This window comes from Xiphophorus hellerii, chromosome 11, assembly GCF_003331165.1.
Source record: "Xiphophorus hellerii strain 12219 chromosome 11, Xiphophorus_hellerii-4.1, whole genome shotgun sequence".
Taxonomy (NCBI): domain Eukaryota; kingdom Metazoa; phylum Chordata; class Actinopteri; order Cyprinodontiformes; family Poeciliidae; genus Xiphophorus; species Xiphophorus hellerii.
In genome coordinates, this window is record NC_045682.1 from 13,704,528 (window position 1) to 13,723,198 (window position 18,671).

Below are 18,671 nucleotides of genomic sequence, written 5' to 3' on the forward strand. Positions count from 1 at the left end.
TTTGTGTATCATAACAGGTAAACAGAAAAATTTATTGTCAGTAAGATATTTGAGCTCACAGTGGAAAATCATGAATAAATAATATTGAAAAGATGATGTACATTTGTATCCAGCCCTCTTTGATATCTTTCAATAAATAATGAATACTTTAACAAGCCATTGCATTTTGTTTCTCTCTGTTCAGATTTCAGATGCAAAACTAATAAGGAAAATAATTCTGTAGAAAAAGCTGCAAACTCTCTTTTGCTGCCCCTTAAAGAAAGCAAAATATGTGTTTATGTACCCTTGAATCTTACTAAGAGCTTCATGTTTTCAAGCTATTTATTCAGGTCAATACACGGTAGCATAAATAAGGTTGGACAAACATTCACACATATACTACTAAAGTCTGTAATGTTGACCATCTGGCCTTTACTGGGGCAATATTACAGAAAAATTAATATCTCCCGTATCATTCTTCACAGAAGTGTGTCAATGTCAGTAAACAGAAGCCTCCTGCCTCAACGCTTTCATTTCTGCCTCTGCAATAAAAGAACCGGACGTCCTTTTCCTGACTATGTGCGAACAAATACTCAAGGATGAGAATGAACTGATGTCATCGGCTGCAACAGAGATGATGGAAACTGTGAGTGCTGTGGGGAGAGAGTAAAACTAAACAGTAGAGCAGGTGCTCTGAGAACAGGCACTCACTTGAGGAAAGTCGGTGGATCTCGAAAGATCCATCGAGTCCAGAAAAGCCAAGAAGCTGGTCTGGTACACGTTCTTCACCTGCAAATGTGGACAACAAAGGGGACAGCTGAGCAAAAGTCAAATGTTCTCCTATGATAATATGTTCAAACACGGAAGAGAATTGTGAAACCTCTTCGAAATTGCATTCGTTGTCTTTGCACAAGGTTTCAAGAAGCTGCGCATCAACCTCTGGTTCTGAAGGTCGGGACTTGGCTTTGCTCTGGCTGCGGCGAGATGTTCGTGTCGGTGGGCTCAGGACCTTGCTAATGGCCGATTCTGCCAAACAAAAGAAAAAATTAAATATCCGATACTTAAAGATCTTAAATTACTAAAGAGATCTGCTTGGAATGGTTCTCATTTAAGCATATAACCTTAAATTGTGATATTTTTAAAAGTCATAATTATTTGCTTTCCTATAATTATCTCCTTTTCCTATTGAACAGGTGACTCAAATATCTAAATCAAAGAAATTTGAATGAAATGCTGCTGAGGCTTACGATATAAAGGCTGTAACTGGTCTGAAGAGCAGCGCTTGATAAACAACTCCAGCGTGCAAAGCAGCAACTGGAAGGATATGACCAGGTCATCCTCCATCTGCAAAGCTCTTCCTGCAAACAGCCGAGGAGAAACACATGAGACGCTCCGACACCAAAACACCCAAACTGATAAAAACAAGGCGGCATTTGCCGTGACAGTCTTGATGTTTGAATTAAACTGAGAGCTACAGTAGAGAACAGAGCGGGAAGTCATGAAAAAACAAGCAAAAAAAAAAAAAAACATTGGACGGCTTAACGTGAAAATGATTCTACTGATCTTGTTTTATTTTTTTAACTTCCTAAAAGAAATAAAACTACCTTTTGCCAAAAGAAACATTGTCCAGCATGTCCGCATGGTCTCTCTCTCCCTTGAAAAAGAGATAAGAAAGCATTAACAATGTTTTTTTTTTTCTCAATTCTTAAACAAGACTACAAAAGGTTAAAAGAATTACAGCGGTATGTAAAAGTATTCATACCCCGGTACTTTTTCTACTTATAATCACATATTTTCAGACTTTATTTGAAATTTTATTTGATGGATTCCTTTTTAATTACACCTTTAATTTTGTGGTATTCCAATTTACACAGATGCCCCTAAACAGAGATGCACGCCACACTTTTGAGATTTTATTAGAAAATTTGACTGAAGCTTGTCCTTGTACTACGACAAAGTGAAAAACATTTAGAGGACTTAATACCTTTTCAAAGAGCTGTGCCACCAATGATGGTTGACAACTGTTAAACCCAACTTACTTGCCATCAGATGTCAGAACAAAGATATTCTTGCACGTTCTGAAACAAAAACAGATTTCGCATTCAGCTACATTTGTGCCACATTTCGCAGAAATCTGTTCTCCGTTGTTGTGCTCACTCACTTCTCAAATCTTTGGCAAAGAGCCAGCATTACGTCATACTTCTTCTCCAGTCGTGTCAGTGCTGAGTTGACCTTCATGCTTATTGTATCCAGGTTAACATCCAGTTGTCTCACCAGAGCCAAAAACTGCTTCAAACTGAAACAAAACAAAAACATAAGATTGGGAACGCATTTCCTACTAAAGACTACAAAGCTTTATATGGTGAATCCAGCGCATATAAACATTTGTGCAGTACAATCAACGTTCTTCTTGAATTACATATTTTAAGAAACTTTACTAGTAAATGAGGATTTAAGTTTTCATAGAGAAAATCTATGCAAAAATTTGGCAGTGTATTTTGATGAACAACACACAGACAAATGGTTTTGTAGACCGCAGTTAACGTCGGGTAAATTTAAAACCCAGCGAGCAAAACTGGAAATAACCAAAAAAACCACAGTATGTAGTGAAGCACACCAACATATATTGTCAATACATTAAAGAGGGTATCATGTAAAATCACTTTTTTTGACTTTTACTACTTACTACTGCTCAGTTTAACGCTAATAAGAACAGTTGGAAACAGCATACTGGAGAAAGGCATTGCTGTGATGAAGGCAGTGTCAAGAAAAGCAGGAGCTTCTTAAAGAGACAGAGGCCAATTTCAAGGTGTCAAATTATAACATCAAATTTCTTTTAAGTTATGTTTGATATCTGTAGCATGTCTACAACATATGAAGGTAACACACGTATTTAATAGAGCTAAAAAATTGCACTATGGGTCAGAAAAATACATAATACGCCCCTTTAAAGAAGGAAAGCTGGCGGCTCCAACGTTTTCCTTCATTACAAAGTGATTTTTAGATTATTTCACTACAACCCGTCGTCTTTATTTTATGTCATGTTAGTTGTACAGTCTTCTTAATGACTACCTGCTTTTTTCAGACAAACTCTACATCCTGTTTAGTTTATTTCCACCACCAACTTTATGGTAGATATTAGTTTGAGGAGTTATGGATAACACGGGGCAGTGTATTTTGATGAATAGAAATGAGTGTTTATGGATGCAGACATGAATACTATGAATTAAATCTTCTAATAATAAACGGAGACCACTTACTTCAGACTGACAGCTTTCAAAACTTGAGTGACAGTAAAGCTACCAATATCCATGTCTGTAATGATCACAAACAGAGAAGCGCCCCAAAGTCTTTGCTGACTGCCCTAAATGAGAAAAAACATATTCAGAACAGTGAAAGGAAATGGAAACTTTCCAGTCATTTTATAAAGGATAAAGTAAAATTAGTTTTATATCATTAGCATTAACAAGGTTTATATAGCTCCTCAGGTTTTAAGTTACACATGTGCAGAAACAGCTGTGTGTGTAATAAATACGTACAGGGACTTTATCCATGGATTCCCGAACGGATTCCCACAGGGTCCAGGCTCGGTCACACACCAGGTCTGAAACATGAAGGCTCTTACACAGACTCACAAACTCAGCGTGCTTTTCTCTGTGTCTAAAGGTGGAGAATAAGAAGAGCAAAACATTCAAGTCATTTGACAGCAGCATCATCCCAGTGAAGCAGTACTACATAGTTCAAACACAAATCATTTTCCTGCTTTATGACAGCGTTATAATTCATGCTACTTCCAAGCTAATATCCTGAGGAAGCGTTTATTGTATATTAAAGGCTGTAAACTCACTGGTGTTATCCCAATGGCAGGCCTTACTGTTGAAATTAGCTAAACAGCTGGCCTAACAGATCGTTAGTCAAGCTAACAAGAATGGGTTGAATAATTTGACATATTGGCTAATAAACTAAACACAAGGCTACATGTTTATAAAGAAACCGAACAGCTTGGTGCTGAAATGCTGCCTTCTCTTGATTTTCCGAATTACTTGTCTTACTTTTTCTCAGATAACTCTGGGCTATCCTGCTTGTCTGGAGGAGAAGCGCTGTCAGCGCTGGGCTTCGGCTCCTTGTTTTGTGTCGTCCCAGAGTGGCGTTTTTTAGGCGGCATTCTCACAGCCTCTGCTTCACTAAAGAGCAAATCAAATAAACAAAACACAGACAGGTGGTTTTGTAGACCGCAGTTAACGTCGGGTAGATTTAAAACCCAGCGAGCAAGTTCCGTCACAACAATACACCAAACTCTGCCCTATTTCCTGAAACACAGTTAGAACGTGTGTTTGTTTTCCGAACCAGCGCACACGGCGGAAGGGCGGGGATGCCAAAGCTATGGTTCCAGTTCACAGAAAAGCCTGACAAATGCCGTTTTTCTTTACTTCTTTTACCTCTTTTTTAACCAAATAAAGACAATTTATACTTATATATACACATATCTTAGTAAAACCTTTTAATTGATCTGCAGCTCTTCAGACGACATATTGTGACCTCATTAGAATTGTGAGAGAAGCTGAAAATCAAGTGCACCCAAACTCACGAGACAAAAACGCGGGAAAACTATCTACGCAACATCCGCTTATTTGCATTTGTCCCGCCACAGAGAGCGAGAACGTGAACGTTTATGTTTTTATTTGCGCTTGTCACGCCTTCGCATCTGATTTGTTTTCAGTTTCTGTTTTCAGTAGAGCACGCTGTACAACAAGGGTGTAAATAGTAACAACATGTTACATTAAAACATTGTTCAGTGTTTTAATGTTATACATGTATGATTTAGCCTGTTTCCGTCTTATCTCTGGAAGTTAGTGCAGATTATTACTGTGAATCCCTTTTTAATGTAAAACACAACACACTCAAAATGACATTTCCCACTATTTGTTTTTAGTATTAGTGCTGCCCTCTTGTGGCAGAATCATTTTACAACTTACATCTTGATTTTATAAGTCTGCTTAATGACATCTAATGTACTGACAGACGATTATCGAAGTCAGTGTTATTACAACCACTATGTGATTCTCTTCAAAATACTATGTAAATATAACTTAATCGTCGTGTAGGCTGTATTTTTACATTCGTGCAGCTATAAATGCGGCAATCATTTTTGCAATGTTTTAATACTTTACTCGTCTTAAAAAGTAACTTAGATGTCAAAGAAACGTTGCTGTCTTCACTAAGCCATTACAGATGTTTACAGATGTGATCAGCCAGGATCCTCTATTGCAGCAGATCTGAAGAAGCCTTTATTAATTCAGTAACTGTTGTGAAGAAGATAGGCCCAAAGCTTCCTCAGCACTCTTTCCTTTTTTCTACATGGCTCCACTGTGGCACCTTAATCCGTTAGTTATCCTCTTGTCCATCTCTTATATGTCCAACTGCTGTCATCTGAGTACATCTACAGATAACAGGACTCTGACTTATACTAAAAATCTGAGACATACAGAATGAAAGAGAATGGTGACAGTATAGATCCCTGTGGTGCTCCTGTGTCTCACAAACTCTGTCTTGTTTCCAGGTGGTTGTTGTGGCCAGCATCTGTCTCCTAATGTTCTAAATTAGGTTTAATTGTCTTAAACACACAGGAGAAATCAAAGCACACTCTTGTCAGTGATCCCTGCTTTCCCAGCAGCAGGTTTGTTGAAACCATGATTATATTTTGAAAAATTAAGTTGCACGATACAGTTTATAGCATCATAGTAAAAACAGAATACGCATTTTGGATTTCATTCTTAATTTTCCAGATTTTTCAACTTTATTCAAGGTCATGTGGGAGCTGGAGTCTAATCAAACTGTCACCAGGTGAGAAGGAGAGACTTTCAGTACATTACAAGCCAGATAAATGTTTAACAAAAATTGGAGATCTGAATCTGAAGTTAACATGGAACAACAAAATCAAAGTAAAACTGAAACCGTTTGAAAAGCAACAGTGTGATGGTCTCAGATCGTTGAACACAAGCAGCCACAAAGCAGTCGAGATGCTCTCTTAAATCAAACCGCGTCTCCAGGGACACAGGGTCAAAAGTGCAACCATAGTGGAAACAAATATGCAGGTTTATGTTCATTCTGTCACTACAGACGACCACAAACAAAACTATCTATTTCTGATACTTAAGGACATGGCAACAATACCACTGCAGTTTTACTAGGATATTGTTATATTTGCCTATAGGACAGGGATGCTAATAAAAATAAATACATTGCTTTTTTCCAGCCTGCAGGTTTTCAGGATTGCCCTTCCTATAGCTACTCTGCTCAAGTAAAAAACATCCCCAACCCATCATGCTGCCACCACCATGTTTCATAGTGGGAAGGGTCTTTTCCAGTGGAATTTTCCCTCCATGCATATCCATGTAAGGCAAAGTAAAAAAAAAATAATAATAATAATTTGTTGCATAGACACTTCTTTAATACTTGATTTAGCAAGTAATTTTAAAAGTATTTCTTCTCAAGGCATACTTTTCATTCAGTTTAAATAAGACACGTGGTTAAAATATATTTATGACTAAGTAGTTTAGTCTGGCAGGATAATGAAAAGCAGTCACTCCTCCAGGTAAATTAGCATAAATAGTTTTCCTTCTTGGTTTTTCAATTAATATGTGGTTTGTAAAACGACATAATAACAAATGAATCAAACTAATTTTCAACTTTACCTTTGTATAACATAATCAATCCAAGATAAATTGCTTAAAAATACCATTCATACATACATACACAGTGTTATAAATAAATCTTTCATTCCACACTGGCCTGCAGGACACAGTCTGATCTGCCACCAGAGCCTTGCTGGAGCAGGTAGCAAAATAATAATAATAAAAAAAATAATAATAAAAAAGGTCTCTTAAAATCATAGTTTGCTCATTGTTGTAGATTCCTCCCTGCTGCCTCCTTATGCACTGCTTCCCGTTTCCCATGTAATTGCTGTGAAGTCCTGGTCTGTGAGGGTGACGGTGTAAGGAGCCTCCACTCGCTCCGGCTCCACGTGCTCCTGGCTTCTCACCTCACTGTTCAAGTTATTTACCCTCCAGGAGTTCAGAGGTCGGATTGCTTTCTTGAAGCGCTGCGAAGGAGAAGTCAGAGTCGCACCGGATTAATCCAGCGAGATTTGAACTGTTTGTATGACCATGACAGAGGTGAAGAGGGTATATGTTTTGGTATTTTACAGCCACAAACCTTGGGATTTAACACCATAAAATGTTGTATAGTTATAAAGAAGAAGAATAGTAAAAAATGTTGTTTTTTTAAACTCATGCATGCATTACTTTTTAGGATTCAGCCCCCTCAGGGTCATTCCTTGTAGAATCACCTTTCACAGCAATTAAAGCTCCAACTCTTTTGTGACTGTGAAGCCTCTAGCAGCTTCACAGATCCAGAGACCAGCACGTTTTATTTTTCTTGCTGCAAAATAGTTTAGGCTCAGTTTTATTGGATATAAAACAACTGTGGACTTAATTTTCCTGTCTCACATTCTAAAACGGATTAGCTCTGTCCATCAACTCCTACAATGCCTCATTGATTTTCCTTCTCTTCAGTCGCCAATTACTTTGTGTTGGTCTATAACATGAAATCCCAATAAAATACACCTTTGTTGTGGTTATAATGTGGTCAAACATGAAAAAAACTTTAAAGAACATGACTACTTTTGCAAAGTCTTGTAAGCGGACCTCACAGTGCCAATCCAGCAGCATACTCACTTCTTTTAGCGAGCCAGTTTCCTTGCTGATGGCCACAACGGCCCAAATGAGGATCTGCAAACAGCAGGTCGCACCCATGCACACGCCCAAACCTTTACCCCACCGCGGATACACATAAGAGCCGTAATGGAGGGGTGTGTTGTACATCTCCAAAAAAATGTAGATCAGGATGAACTGTGGTGGGAGAGGCACAGAGGAAGAGAAATGATTCTGGTGAGAGAATCAATGGCAGCGGAGAAATAGACAAATAGACAAATGCTGCAGACGGGGAAGATATCAGATTGAGTCTCTGCCCTAAATATTCAACCTGGGTACATATTCCAGGACAAATAGCAACTACAATTACTTTAGTTTGTTTGGTAGCTTGGGATTCTGTAATCATTTCCTTTCTTTCAGCTCTTTACTTCATTCAGTGTGTGCAAGCTCTGATCATCTTACCTTTTCACTTCAAGTGCAAAACTGCTTCAGGTAACACACAATAAAAGAGCTGTAATAATAGTGTGAGTGATGTAATTTAGGTTAACAATATCAAAGAACAATGCTGAGAGTGAATTAACCCTTCCAGACCGAAAGGAGCGCAGATGATCCAGCCAAATTTGTAGTACCGTAATTCCACCACACGTTGCGCTATATGAGAAATTCCAACGGTTTCTGAAAGGGGAGATGTTGCGCTTTTCAGGAAATATCGGGCTATTGCGGTAATTTCACCCCCGCCGTAGCAGGGAGTGAAATTAATCTGAGGGGCGCTCTTTTAATAGACGGTAAATTGCGAAAATAACTTGCCAGATATTGAAAGTTCCAGTTGTTATGGATAAATGGGCAAATATATATTTACTCATAGGACATTTAAAGAACTGCGTACAATTAAAATAAGCAAAAATATTCAGGCGGAGATTTGAAATTTAGGTCATAAAGGGTTAAATATAACTCAGTTTAGGATTAACACAAGAAGATGTTGGTTATTTTGAGCATAACTCACAAAAACTAGGATTTTGGGAGTTATCTTAACAAGTTATCTTAACCTAAAATAGTTTATATTGACATATTTATAGTAAATTTGATGTTTTCCTGTAAAGGGTGGGAAATAACTGATTTCATACACATTTGCTTGGACTCACCAGGAGGAGAAACGGTGTGCAGAAAACCCAGCAGGCTTTGAAGTAGATCAGCACTTTGCTGCACCACGGAGGGCAGTGGCAGATCATGTCAATAATGTCCTGACAAAACTGATTGACTCCTGTCAAAATTAAGTCAGCGAAGAGATGCATGTTAGAAACTGAATTATCACCAGGGCAACAGAGACTAGCTGCCCTGAAACTCGTACAGTGGAATGATGGGATTAGTTAGGGATGGCAAGTGACGGTAAGGAATGTGAGATGGGATACCATAGAAGAAGGAGATGCCAATGCACATGAATAGGGTGATGATGATGAGGCCGAAGCTGGTGCTGAAGGAGTCGATGAGAGTGAACCAGTAAATCCCTCCCTATTGAGACACGAACAACAGGGAGGGAATATGAAAGTCAAAACTTAACGGTGCATTGCAAAAGTATTTATGACTGTCAAACTTTATCATAATTTATCTAATTTTTATAAATAAGAATCTAAATATTGTGGTAAGCACTCTTATTAAATTCTTTCCCAGTCAATGCTTTGTAGAAACACAGTTTCTTTTTTTGCAATTACAGTTTCAAGTCGTTTGAAACTGTAACATCTGTACATCTGCCAGCTTAGCACATCTAGTTTGATTTTTACTGAATCTTTGCAAAAATATATAATATACAGTCATATTCAATAAATCAGAATACACAATCCAATTAGGCCCACTTTTCAGCTTAAAAGTATCTTTTGAAAATAATCTAAGTAGATATTAAGACATACTTTTCATTAAGTTCACATTTCTAACTAATTTATTTTGATTTGACTTGTATTTTCCTTATCTTCAAATCAAAAAACACCACAGATAGAAGTAATAGAAATAAGACATACATTAATTTATATAATTAATTTATAATAACCAATTATAAATTAATTTGTGTAATTAATTTATATAATGTGTTTCTCGCAACAAATTGAGCAACTGAAATGAACAAACTTTCCAATAATATTTTAATTTATTGAACGGGTCTGTAAATCTGTCAACCCTAGTTTTCAAATTTTGCCTCAGATTCTCAATTGGATTTTTGGTTTAGACTTTGACTAGGCCATTCTAACACAGATATATGCATTTATTCAGACCCTTCTATTGTTTCTTTGTTTGTGAAGACCCATTGTTGTGCTGGAATGTGAAACTTTGTCTCACCCTTATTTATGTCTTTTGCAGCCTCTAACAGCTTTTTTCACTTTTTCTGTCATCATCATAAAGGGAAAGAAATCCACATTATTCACAAATGACTCACATCTGTCACCAACAGGAGGCCCATTAGGTAGAAGGCGAAACACAGGGCTCCCAGGAACAAGGACTTGTGGAAGGTGTTCCTTCTGAGGTTTGGGAACTCATCCAGTACAGCTGTGGTGATGCCCTCCATGTTACCGAACTGCCAGGAGAAAAAGGTGTGATGTCAATCCTCTGACAAACAGATTCCCATTCTTCCTGATCAGTCAATCTTACCAGAGTATCGACCCCAAGCATGAACAGCATGAGGAAGAACATAATTGACCAAAACACTGAGCCAGGCAGCAGAGCAAGAGCTTCTGGATAAGCAACAAAAGCCAAACCAGGACCTGAGGACACAAACGGATTATGTTTAGGATTTCTGCGGTCAGTGGCTGCAACGCCAAACATGTGGACAAATAAAGAAGCATGGAAGCTACCTCTGTCTGCCACCTCTCCAACAGGCACTCCCTTCCTCCATGCCATGTGACCCAGGATGGAGAATATAGCAAATCCCGCAAAGAAGCTGGTGCCGCAGTTCCCGATTGTGATAACAATAGTGTCCCTGAAGTCAGCAGCAAATGTTATCAATAGAAATAAAGTGATTAGGATTGACTGCATTGATAGAGTGCATAATACAGCCCACCTACCTGATGACGTTGTTGTCGAATTTATTGTAAGATGCCATAGAAAGCAGCCCACCAACCCCAATGCCCAACGAGTAGAAGATCTGAGAGGCTGCGTCATTCCAGACCTGAAATGTTTCAGGGAAAATTCAGTGTGGATCATGAAAAAAAAATATGCAAGTTTTTTAAAAACTTCTCAGCCCAATTGGGTCATGGAGAGAGTTTGTAGTATAGCTTACACAGTTTGTCACACCTCCTTTAATTAAATTATTTTTTTAAGCATTTGTATGTCTGCCTTGGTCAATGTCTGGAAGGTTTGCATTAAGCACATGGTTATTTAATTAGGTAATGAATTTTAACTCATATCTAATAAATATTTTATTTATTTGTCTATGCTGGATGCTTTTTTTATGTTTAGGTTTTTTTGAAATATTTGAGAACTGTGACTTTACATGTTACATGCAGGGCTTTGTCAGCTATTTCAATATCACAGTTTGTCACACTGTATCCAAACTTCAAAGAATTTTACGGGATTTTATGTGACAGACCAACATAAAGGAGTGTGTATTCGTGCATTATTAAAGTAAAAAACACAGGGTTTTTGAATAAGCGTGGCATGCATTTGTATTTGGTTCCTTTAATTTTGAAATCCCTACAGAAAATTCAGTGTAACCAAGATTTGAACACCTCATGAAGCACTGTTCAACACATCATAAATCTGATAGAGAACCTGTGATGAGACTTGGGCATGAACATTCACAAATGCTCAATTTTCAATCTGAATGAGTTTAATTTTCAGCATTCTACAAAAAACAATGCACAAAAACTTAAGCCACTAAATGTGCAAAGCTGCCAGAAACAGCTGTAGCTATAATCGCAAAGAAATGTTCTAGAACTATTGCTGAATGCTTAGAATTGCTGAATTGTTACATGTGAATACATTTTAAAATCATATAATATTCTTTCCCTTTCACAATTATGCACTGTGCATTGGTCCATCAAAGAAAACAGAGAAAATACGGTGGTCTGTGGTTGTAAAGTCACAAAATATGAAAAAGTTGAAGAGGAGTGGATAGTATTACAAAGCAACATGCATTGAGCTCTGACGTACCTGTGCGTTAGCTAAACGGCTCCAGTCTGGCGTGAGGTAGAAAGCGACGCCCTGGAGAGATCCCTCCAGTGTCGCACCTCTGATGATCAAAACAATTAGGACAAAGTATGGGAAGGTGGCCGTTACATAAACCACCTAAAGAACACAGACGTCACAAATGTTAAACTCAGAAAATAGAGAAGTATGGGGAACAGATTGAGTTGGGAGTTTCAAAATTGATTTATTTTTTATTGTTTGGTGGAAACATTGCGGTAGTTCACCTTGCCAGAGCTGCGGATGCCTTTAAGCATACAGAGGAAGATGATGATCCAGGCAGCTAACAGGCACAGAGCCAGGGGCCACCGCACAGGGCCCGGGTCGTGAAGACCCTCACTGTTCACGACACCCAGTACTTTCTCGCTGTAAGATGAGCAAACATTAATTATAGAAGCATTTTAAATCATATCTGCTAGGCTAATGCCATTTATATTTGATCTTTAGATGTATTTGTTTGTTTTTTTATAATTGTATGTCCCTAAAAATGTTTTTCTCCAAGTGCAATATTCCAGTAATGGTAGTATTTTCTGAAAAGTTTAAATATTTATTAAAATGCACTCCTGGTTTACCAAATTTAAAATGAAATGCAAGTGTGGAAATAAGCTTTGATAATAAATAATGATTGGAATGTATGGAAATGTCCACATATTAGCTGAAAAAGAGATTTTAGCAATAGGTAACAAGAGGATATAAATCTATTTAATATTTTTTAAAACTAATCTACCTTTAAATCAGCCTTTAAATTTACTTATACCTTCATTTAAAAGAGCTTAGAATATTAGCCAAATGAAGTTACATTACCTCAGATAAAATAAATTTGAAATTTTACACCTTTTTCAACCGCCTTTTGCCAAAATGACCACACTCAGCATTATATAACATTTTACAAATATAGGAAGACAGATCTTTGACTATTTTTCTAAAGAAAATTCTTAACATGGGATTCCCTCCATACATTACACTGTTAGAAAATGTATTTATTTTAATGCTTTTCTTTGCAATGGGAGTTAATAAGTATGGAGGATGTTGTTGATTAAAATTTTTGTTTAGTCACATTAGAGAGAAACACAATTTGTATTTCAAGTATGAACTGTGGTGGAAACAAAGCACTTACTTCCAGAAAATCTCTGTAGGGGATCGGGGTCTTTCCGAGGAGCTATTACCAACGGTGCGATTAGCACAGATAGCGACATTGGCCAAGGCGTCACATGACCAGGGCAAGGGGCTTTGGAAAGAGCTGCCCAGGTAGTAAAACGTCCACGCTATGATCACGTTGTAGTAGAGACACACCAACGTGGACACACACAGCATCCCAATCCCAATGCCTGCATAAGAAGACACAAGTATGAGTGTAAGAAAAAAAACCCAGACACTATTATGTAAAAATGTGTAAAAAAAAGGTTTATGTTAAAATTTTAATCATATTCTCCCCTAATTGCAATATTCAGAATACGTTGGGTTGTACTGTAAAAAAATGAAAACATTTTTTTTGTTCTTTAGCTTCGACATGCTAATCTGATTCTGGCATTTTAACTTCAACAAATTGTTTACCTTTGTAAAACCAACTCGAGTTTGATTTATTTTTGTTTCTTGTAATAAAAACATTCATGCCATTTGCTTTTTGAATTAAACACATAACGTTTAACATAAAAAGTACACTGCAAAATACAAAATCTTACCAAGTATTTGTGGTCCAGTTTCTAGTGCAAATATCTTAGTTTTGTCTTCTTTCAAATACACTAATTTATGGGTAAATTTTCAGCAAGATACAGTAGCTCGTTTTACGTAAATAATTCTTAATATTGATAAATGATAGTTTCATTGGTAAATTATTTAATTTATAACAAGACATTTTCCCCCATGTGATAAGAGAAATAAATCTTCCAATGGAACTAGTACTTTTTATCAATATTAATGTATTATTTACTTAAAACGAGCTACTCTATTTTGCTGAGAAGTTACTTATAAGTTAGTTTTGTCTTATTTCAGGTATACTACAATTTTAGGTTTTTGCTGTGTAGAAACGTACAATAATTTGTTTGCATGAGTGTGTCCATTCATGCTGTATTAAATCACAGTTACAGTCTCAACATTTAGTCTACTTGTGTTCACACCTCCAATCGATTACTGTGAGCCGAATCTGATGAATGTGAAATAAAGATGAGCTGATCTAGCAGGAATTTCCTCTTTCCCTCTTTTTAATCTTTTAACAAAAGCTTCCGTCTTAAAACAGGTTACAAAATGTGAAAATGATCTTATTGTACAAACGTATGAGTCACCTGAAGAGTACAAAAAAATCCGTGCATTATTTATATGCCGTGGCTCAAGGAAGGCAGTTAACAACCAATATGAAAAGATAAAAAAACGAGACTGAAACTAGGCAGAGGTTGCCAAGAGGAAAACAGCAATACCTAAAAGAGCTTCATGAATTTCTAGCTAGTCCTGCTTGTGATCTACATGTGATAAAACTTTCTGTATTCTGAATGTTTAGGTGTTTGCAAGGAAGCTGAAGATGATATGTTTGAGTATCACTGAGACCGAGCAAACACCTAGAGTAACAATAAATAACTTCATGAGAGGAAAATCAAAATTCTAAGGGCCAGGCTAGCATTCAGTACTAAATGTGACAAAAAAAAGTGATGTTCCCAAAAAGTTTTTGTTTAAAGTTGTGTGCGCTCTTATTCAGTGGAGACCAATGTTTTTCAGTTGAATTGTGTGTCACAAAAAAAACAAAAAACAGGCGTTTTAACGGCGGTGTTTACACTTGTAAGAGTCACTGTGTAATTAGTGATGTGGTCAACTTAGTGACTCAGCAACTTGTATTGTGAACTTTAACACAACCTGAACCATAAATAAATTTAAAAAAAATAGTTGAACTGTGTTAGCTACTTTCATCCAGATCCAATATTTGTTTAAAATTAAATATGTTTCCCTTTTGGCAACTAAAGCAGTCAGGAATGTTTAGCTTGAACTGCAAGACACATGAGCAATGAGGTGGCACGCTAACATGAGTCAGCAACCTGTAATTTTACCGGATTGTGCTGTTGGGTTGGAGCAACGTGACATGAAGCAAAACAGACAACATGGAGATTTCTGAAGAATTAATGCTGCAGTTCATGGTGAATTTGGAGACATTAAGTCTTCATAAATTATCACTGGTAAGGTGGGAACACTAACCAGTCAGAAAAACTGGATGAGGGAGGTCATTACCTTTAAGTAGAGGGCAGCATTTCCACACCATGATTGGGCCAGCTGAGCCATACTGGCCTAAACTCAGCTCCATGAGGAAGAGAGGAACTCCCGTCACAAACAGCATAATGAAATACGGGATGAGAAACACGCCTGTGAAGAAGGGAAACAGGCCAAGATGAGGAAAACCAAAGCTGGTAATGAATTTTTTTTTAAAATGACAGTAATATTCTGGGATTATATACTGCTTGTGAAGGCAGATTTGATTATAAAACCTTCAATTTTAGGAGACAGTTTCATAGAAAGACGCTAATCTTTTCTACAGTCAGTCAAGCTTCAACATGTCTAATCTCAGATGAGTGGATAGAAAACAGACTTCAAGTCTGGTGTGTAATCAAGGGAAAATACTATTTTTGCTCAGACGGTTTGTAAATGCTGTGAGACACTCGATTTTGCACAGAATCTGCCAAATAAGCCAGCATGTTGAGGACCAAAGCCAACATCCATGGAGTTATGCAAAGACAACCTCTAATCCAAATTAAAGCCGGGAACCATTAAGCACACATGCCTCGGTTTTTAAATCAGGATATGCAGCATGCTTAATGCTAGCTCACCTCCTCCATTGCGGTAACACAGGTACGGGAACCTCCACACGTTGCCCAGACCCACACAGTAGCCGATGCAGGACAGGAGGAACTCGTACTTCCCGCCCCACTGATCCCTTGGGATAATCGCAGTCGGAGCGGGAACGGGACTGGAGACTCGGGTATCAGACTGCTGCGGTGGGGTCGGTGTAATTGCTGGGTTGTAGCCATTTGGAGAAACAGTATGCCCATTCTAAAAGATATAAAATTAAATTGCACATATGATGACATTAGTAGAAATACATTGCAATGCGAGAAATCTTTGATTGTTACTGATAGCTAATCAACGTAAAGCTGTTCATAACTATAAGGAAATTTAGTCGATGTAATACTACAAGAATTACTTTACATTATTAACACCTCTTAACTCATATTTTGTTTGTGGTTTTGATTTAATACAGATAATTATCCAGTTCAGTCATAGACCAATTTAAATCCAATAAAATACATGTGATTGATTATTAAATTCTGTAGATAATGCCAATTGGTGAAAGTTTTCTTCTATCTAGGCAAGTTTGGGAAACTTAAGGACTGATTGAGTCCTTAAGTTTACAGCAATCTCGTCACACCGAGCAAGCATTTTGCAACAATAGAAAGGAGCAACTCCCTTTTCACAGAAAGAAAACTACACAGTTAATGGCAACAGTGATGTGATGCTATAAGAGGAAAAGCAGAGCGCATTAGTTGCAGCAGCAGTTCCTTTAATGCGTTTGTCCAGAAAAGAGACAAAGTCAAACAGAGCTTTGCACATCTATTCATAGAAATGTTCACATATTCAACTAGATGTATGTTTAGGCTTTGAGCTGACCATTTTAACACACACATATGTGTTTATTTAAACCATTTCATTGCATTGTTATTTACTCTTAATATAGAAGTATCATTCACACTGTGAAGCATGGTAGTGGCAGAATAATGCCATTACCATGTTTCTACTCAGCAGGGAGAGAGAAGCTAGTTTTGATGGAAAGACACCATTTCATTGGCTGTAGTGCTTTGTCCTTCTGGAAGGTGGATCTCTCCCCCAGTCTCAGGTCTTTACAGGGTTTCAGCAAGTGTATTATAAGCCTATTTCAAATTTCCTGTCAACTTTAAACATTTTTTTAACTCAAAAACACGACGGGCCGCTGGATGAATGACTGCCCCAGCGCCCAACCACTGGGTTTACAAGTTTTCTTTAACATATTTATTATTCACCAGCAGATATAAACACAACAAACATTATAGAGTGAGAAAAAGCACAAAAGGGGCATTGATCTGCAAAATAATTAACCAGATAATAGAGCGAATAACAGCAATAGAAATCAAATAACCAAACAAAAACAAACAAACAAACAGGTAGTTTCTAACATGTTTTCTTTTAAGAAGATTGTCCTGAATTTTGATCTTGGTGTCTTTCCATCAACACCAGCTTCTCTCTCCTTGCTGAGTGGAAACATGGTAATAGCATTATTCTGCCACTACCATGCTTCACAGTGTGAATGATATTTCTATATTAAGAGTAAATAACAAAAACGGTTGCTTTATTCAATAAGCATTATGTCAGACATTTCAAATGGTATCGATACTTTTGCAAGGCACTTTGAAGCTTAGATCTAAGAACACTTTGTTTAACATGTATCAGATGAAACTCAAAACCATAGAATTATAATGTACTGTTTAGTTCTTCCCACAAAAACAATCAACATCTAAACTACAGAGGAAGTTATGCCAGGTCACAAGGAGGAACTTTAATGGAGATAAGAGCAGAGCTTCTGCTTTATGTGCTGTCACACTATTTGTTCAGAGTTTAAAGATGAATTATTTATGTGAGTTCAGTTTTATTGTTATAACATTTTACGTTTGAGTCTGAAAGGTGTCATCAATTACCTACTTCAAAAGTTTTACATACTTTAAAAAAACCTGGTAAAGTATAGGAAATAGGAAGGCCTGAAATTGTATTGCAGACACAAATAAATTATATAAATAATTGTTACAAAAACATTTAGGAAGTGATCACCAAAACTATGCAGAGATAAGAAAGATTTACTATTATTATCTTCATCTGACAGAGCAGAAAATACAGCAAGTGGTTTTCTTTTATTATTATTATCTTTAACTAATTAGAGATTTTAAATGATTGTAACTGAATTCAAGAAGAAGTTTATAAGTCAAATGAGTTCACACCAAGCTGCACCTGGGAAGAAACTATTTTAGGTTACATTAGAGACGGAACAAAAGACGGTTTCCTGGGCGGATCACCTGTATCAGTGTGATTCTCAAACTATTCTTGAGAATAGTTTGTATGCATACATGTGTTGAGTGAGCAGGTCCATAGTTTTATCTCAGTTTTATCTCAGGCGCGTCCAGTACATCTGTACAAAAAGTATTGTGGACGGACAGGTTAGACCGCTTCATCTGATGACGGTGAAATTTAAAGCGGAAAAAAAAACTTGTACATTTTACGCACTTATAGAGTGACGTCGTGGGAGCTCAAAACAAACAAAACAAAACAAAAACATTAAGAAATTACAAAATAATAATGAAAAAACAAAACAAAACAAAGCTCCGTTCTTACCTGCGCTGCCGCTGCTGTGCCTCCTCCGTCGGCTGCTCCTTTGCCGCTTTCGTCGTGCATTTCCACCCGGCAGAGGTGGCGCTTCACTGTCTAAATTCAACGTCGCTGCACCTCATTTTATGCAACAGACTGTAGGGACACCGAGCTGCCTAAGTATTTCGGCGGCCCTCGGTGGAGTGGACCAGTCGGAGAGTCAGACCAGGCAGGTGGACATCAGCGGTGGCGACGAGGAACCGAGTCCGGCGGAGGGTGAGGTGGGGGGCGGGGAGAGGAGAGGAGACGCAGGTGCTGCATCATGAAAGAGAAAACCTCCACCTACCACTTTAAAACGAGGCGGCGACTGTTTATAGGATGTGTACACAGTAACTAGGACAATTTGACGTAGAAACAAATGCAGAATGATGCTTTGAAGTTTTTTTT

General features: G+C 37.5%; 2 protein-coding genes across 2 annotated transcripts in view; both read right to left on the reverse strand.

Moving 5' to 3' along the window:
* Positions 1–4,302, reverse strand: part of rb1 (retinoblastoma 1) — a 33,918-nt gene extending 29,616 nt beyond the window's left edge. Inside the window, exons 1-9 of the mRNA XM_032576483.1 lie at positions 4,032–4,302; positions 3,519–3,639; positions 3,240–3,343; positions 2,141–2,275; positions 2,019–2,057; positions 1,584–1,633; positions 1,227–1,337; positions 860–1,005; positions 691–768 (exon numbers count right to left, since the gene is read on the reverse strand). Coding sequence (XP_032432374.1) covers positions 691–768; positions 860–1,005; positions 1,227–1,337; positions 1,584–1,633; positions 2,019–2,057; positions 2,141–2,275; positions 3,240–3,343; positions 3,519–3,639; positions 4,032–4,144 — 897 coding nt within the window. The 5' untranslated portion in view covers positions 4,145–4,302. The remainder of the gene's footprint in view (positions 1–690; positions 769–859; positions 1,006–1,226; positions 1,338–1,583; positions 1,634–2,018; positions 2,058–2,140; positions 2,276–3,239; positions 3,344–3,518; positions 3,640–4,031) is intronic.
* Positions 4,303–5,745: 1,443 nt separating this feature from the next.
* slc6a7 (solute carrier family 6 member 7) lies at positions 5,746–18,509 on the reverse strand. Its single transcript, XM_032575974.1, has 14 exons — positions 18,252–18,509; positions 15,665–15,887; positions 15,072–15,203; positions 12,976–13,186; positions 12,086–12,224; positions 11,826–11,960; positions 10,739–10,842; positions 10,529–10,653; positions 10,326–10,438; positions 10,114–10,251; positions 9,101–9,200; positions 8,834–8,952; positions 7,716–7,889; positions 5,746–7,081 (listed from the first exon to the last, which is right to left on the reverse strand). The coding sequence occupies exons 1-14, from the start codon at positions 18,309–18,311 to the stop codon at positions 6,911–6,913; spliced, it is 1,944 nt and encodes a 647-aa protein (XP_032431865.1). The 5' UTR covers positions 18,312–18,509; the 3' UTR covers positions 5,746–6,910.
* Between the last annotated feature and the right edge of the window lie 162 nt (positions 18,510–18,671).

Coding starts and splice junctions, on each gene's coding strand:
- slc6a7 (XM_032575974.1), bottom strand. CDS start 18,311: ATGCACGACGAAAGCGGCAAAGGAGCAGCCGACGGAGGAGGCACAGCA. Junction 15,204..15,664: donor GTGTTACCGCAATGGAGGAG/GTGAGCTAGCAT, acceptor CCTTCTTCACAG/GCGTGTTTCTCATCCCGTAT. Junction 10,654..10,738: donor TTCGACAACAACGTCATCAG/GTAGGTGGGCTG, acceptor TGCTGACTTCAG/GGACACTATTGTTATCACAA.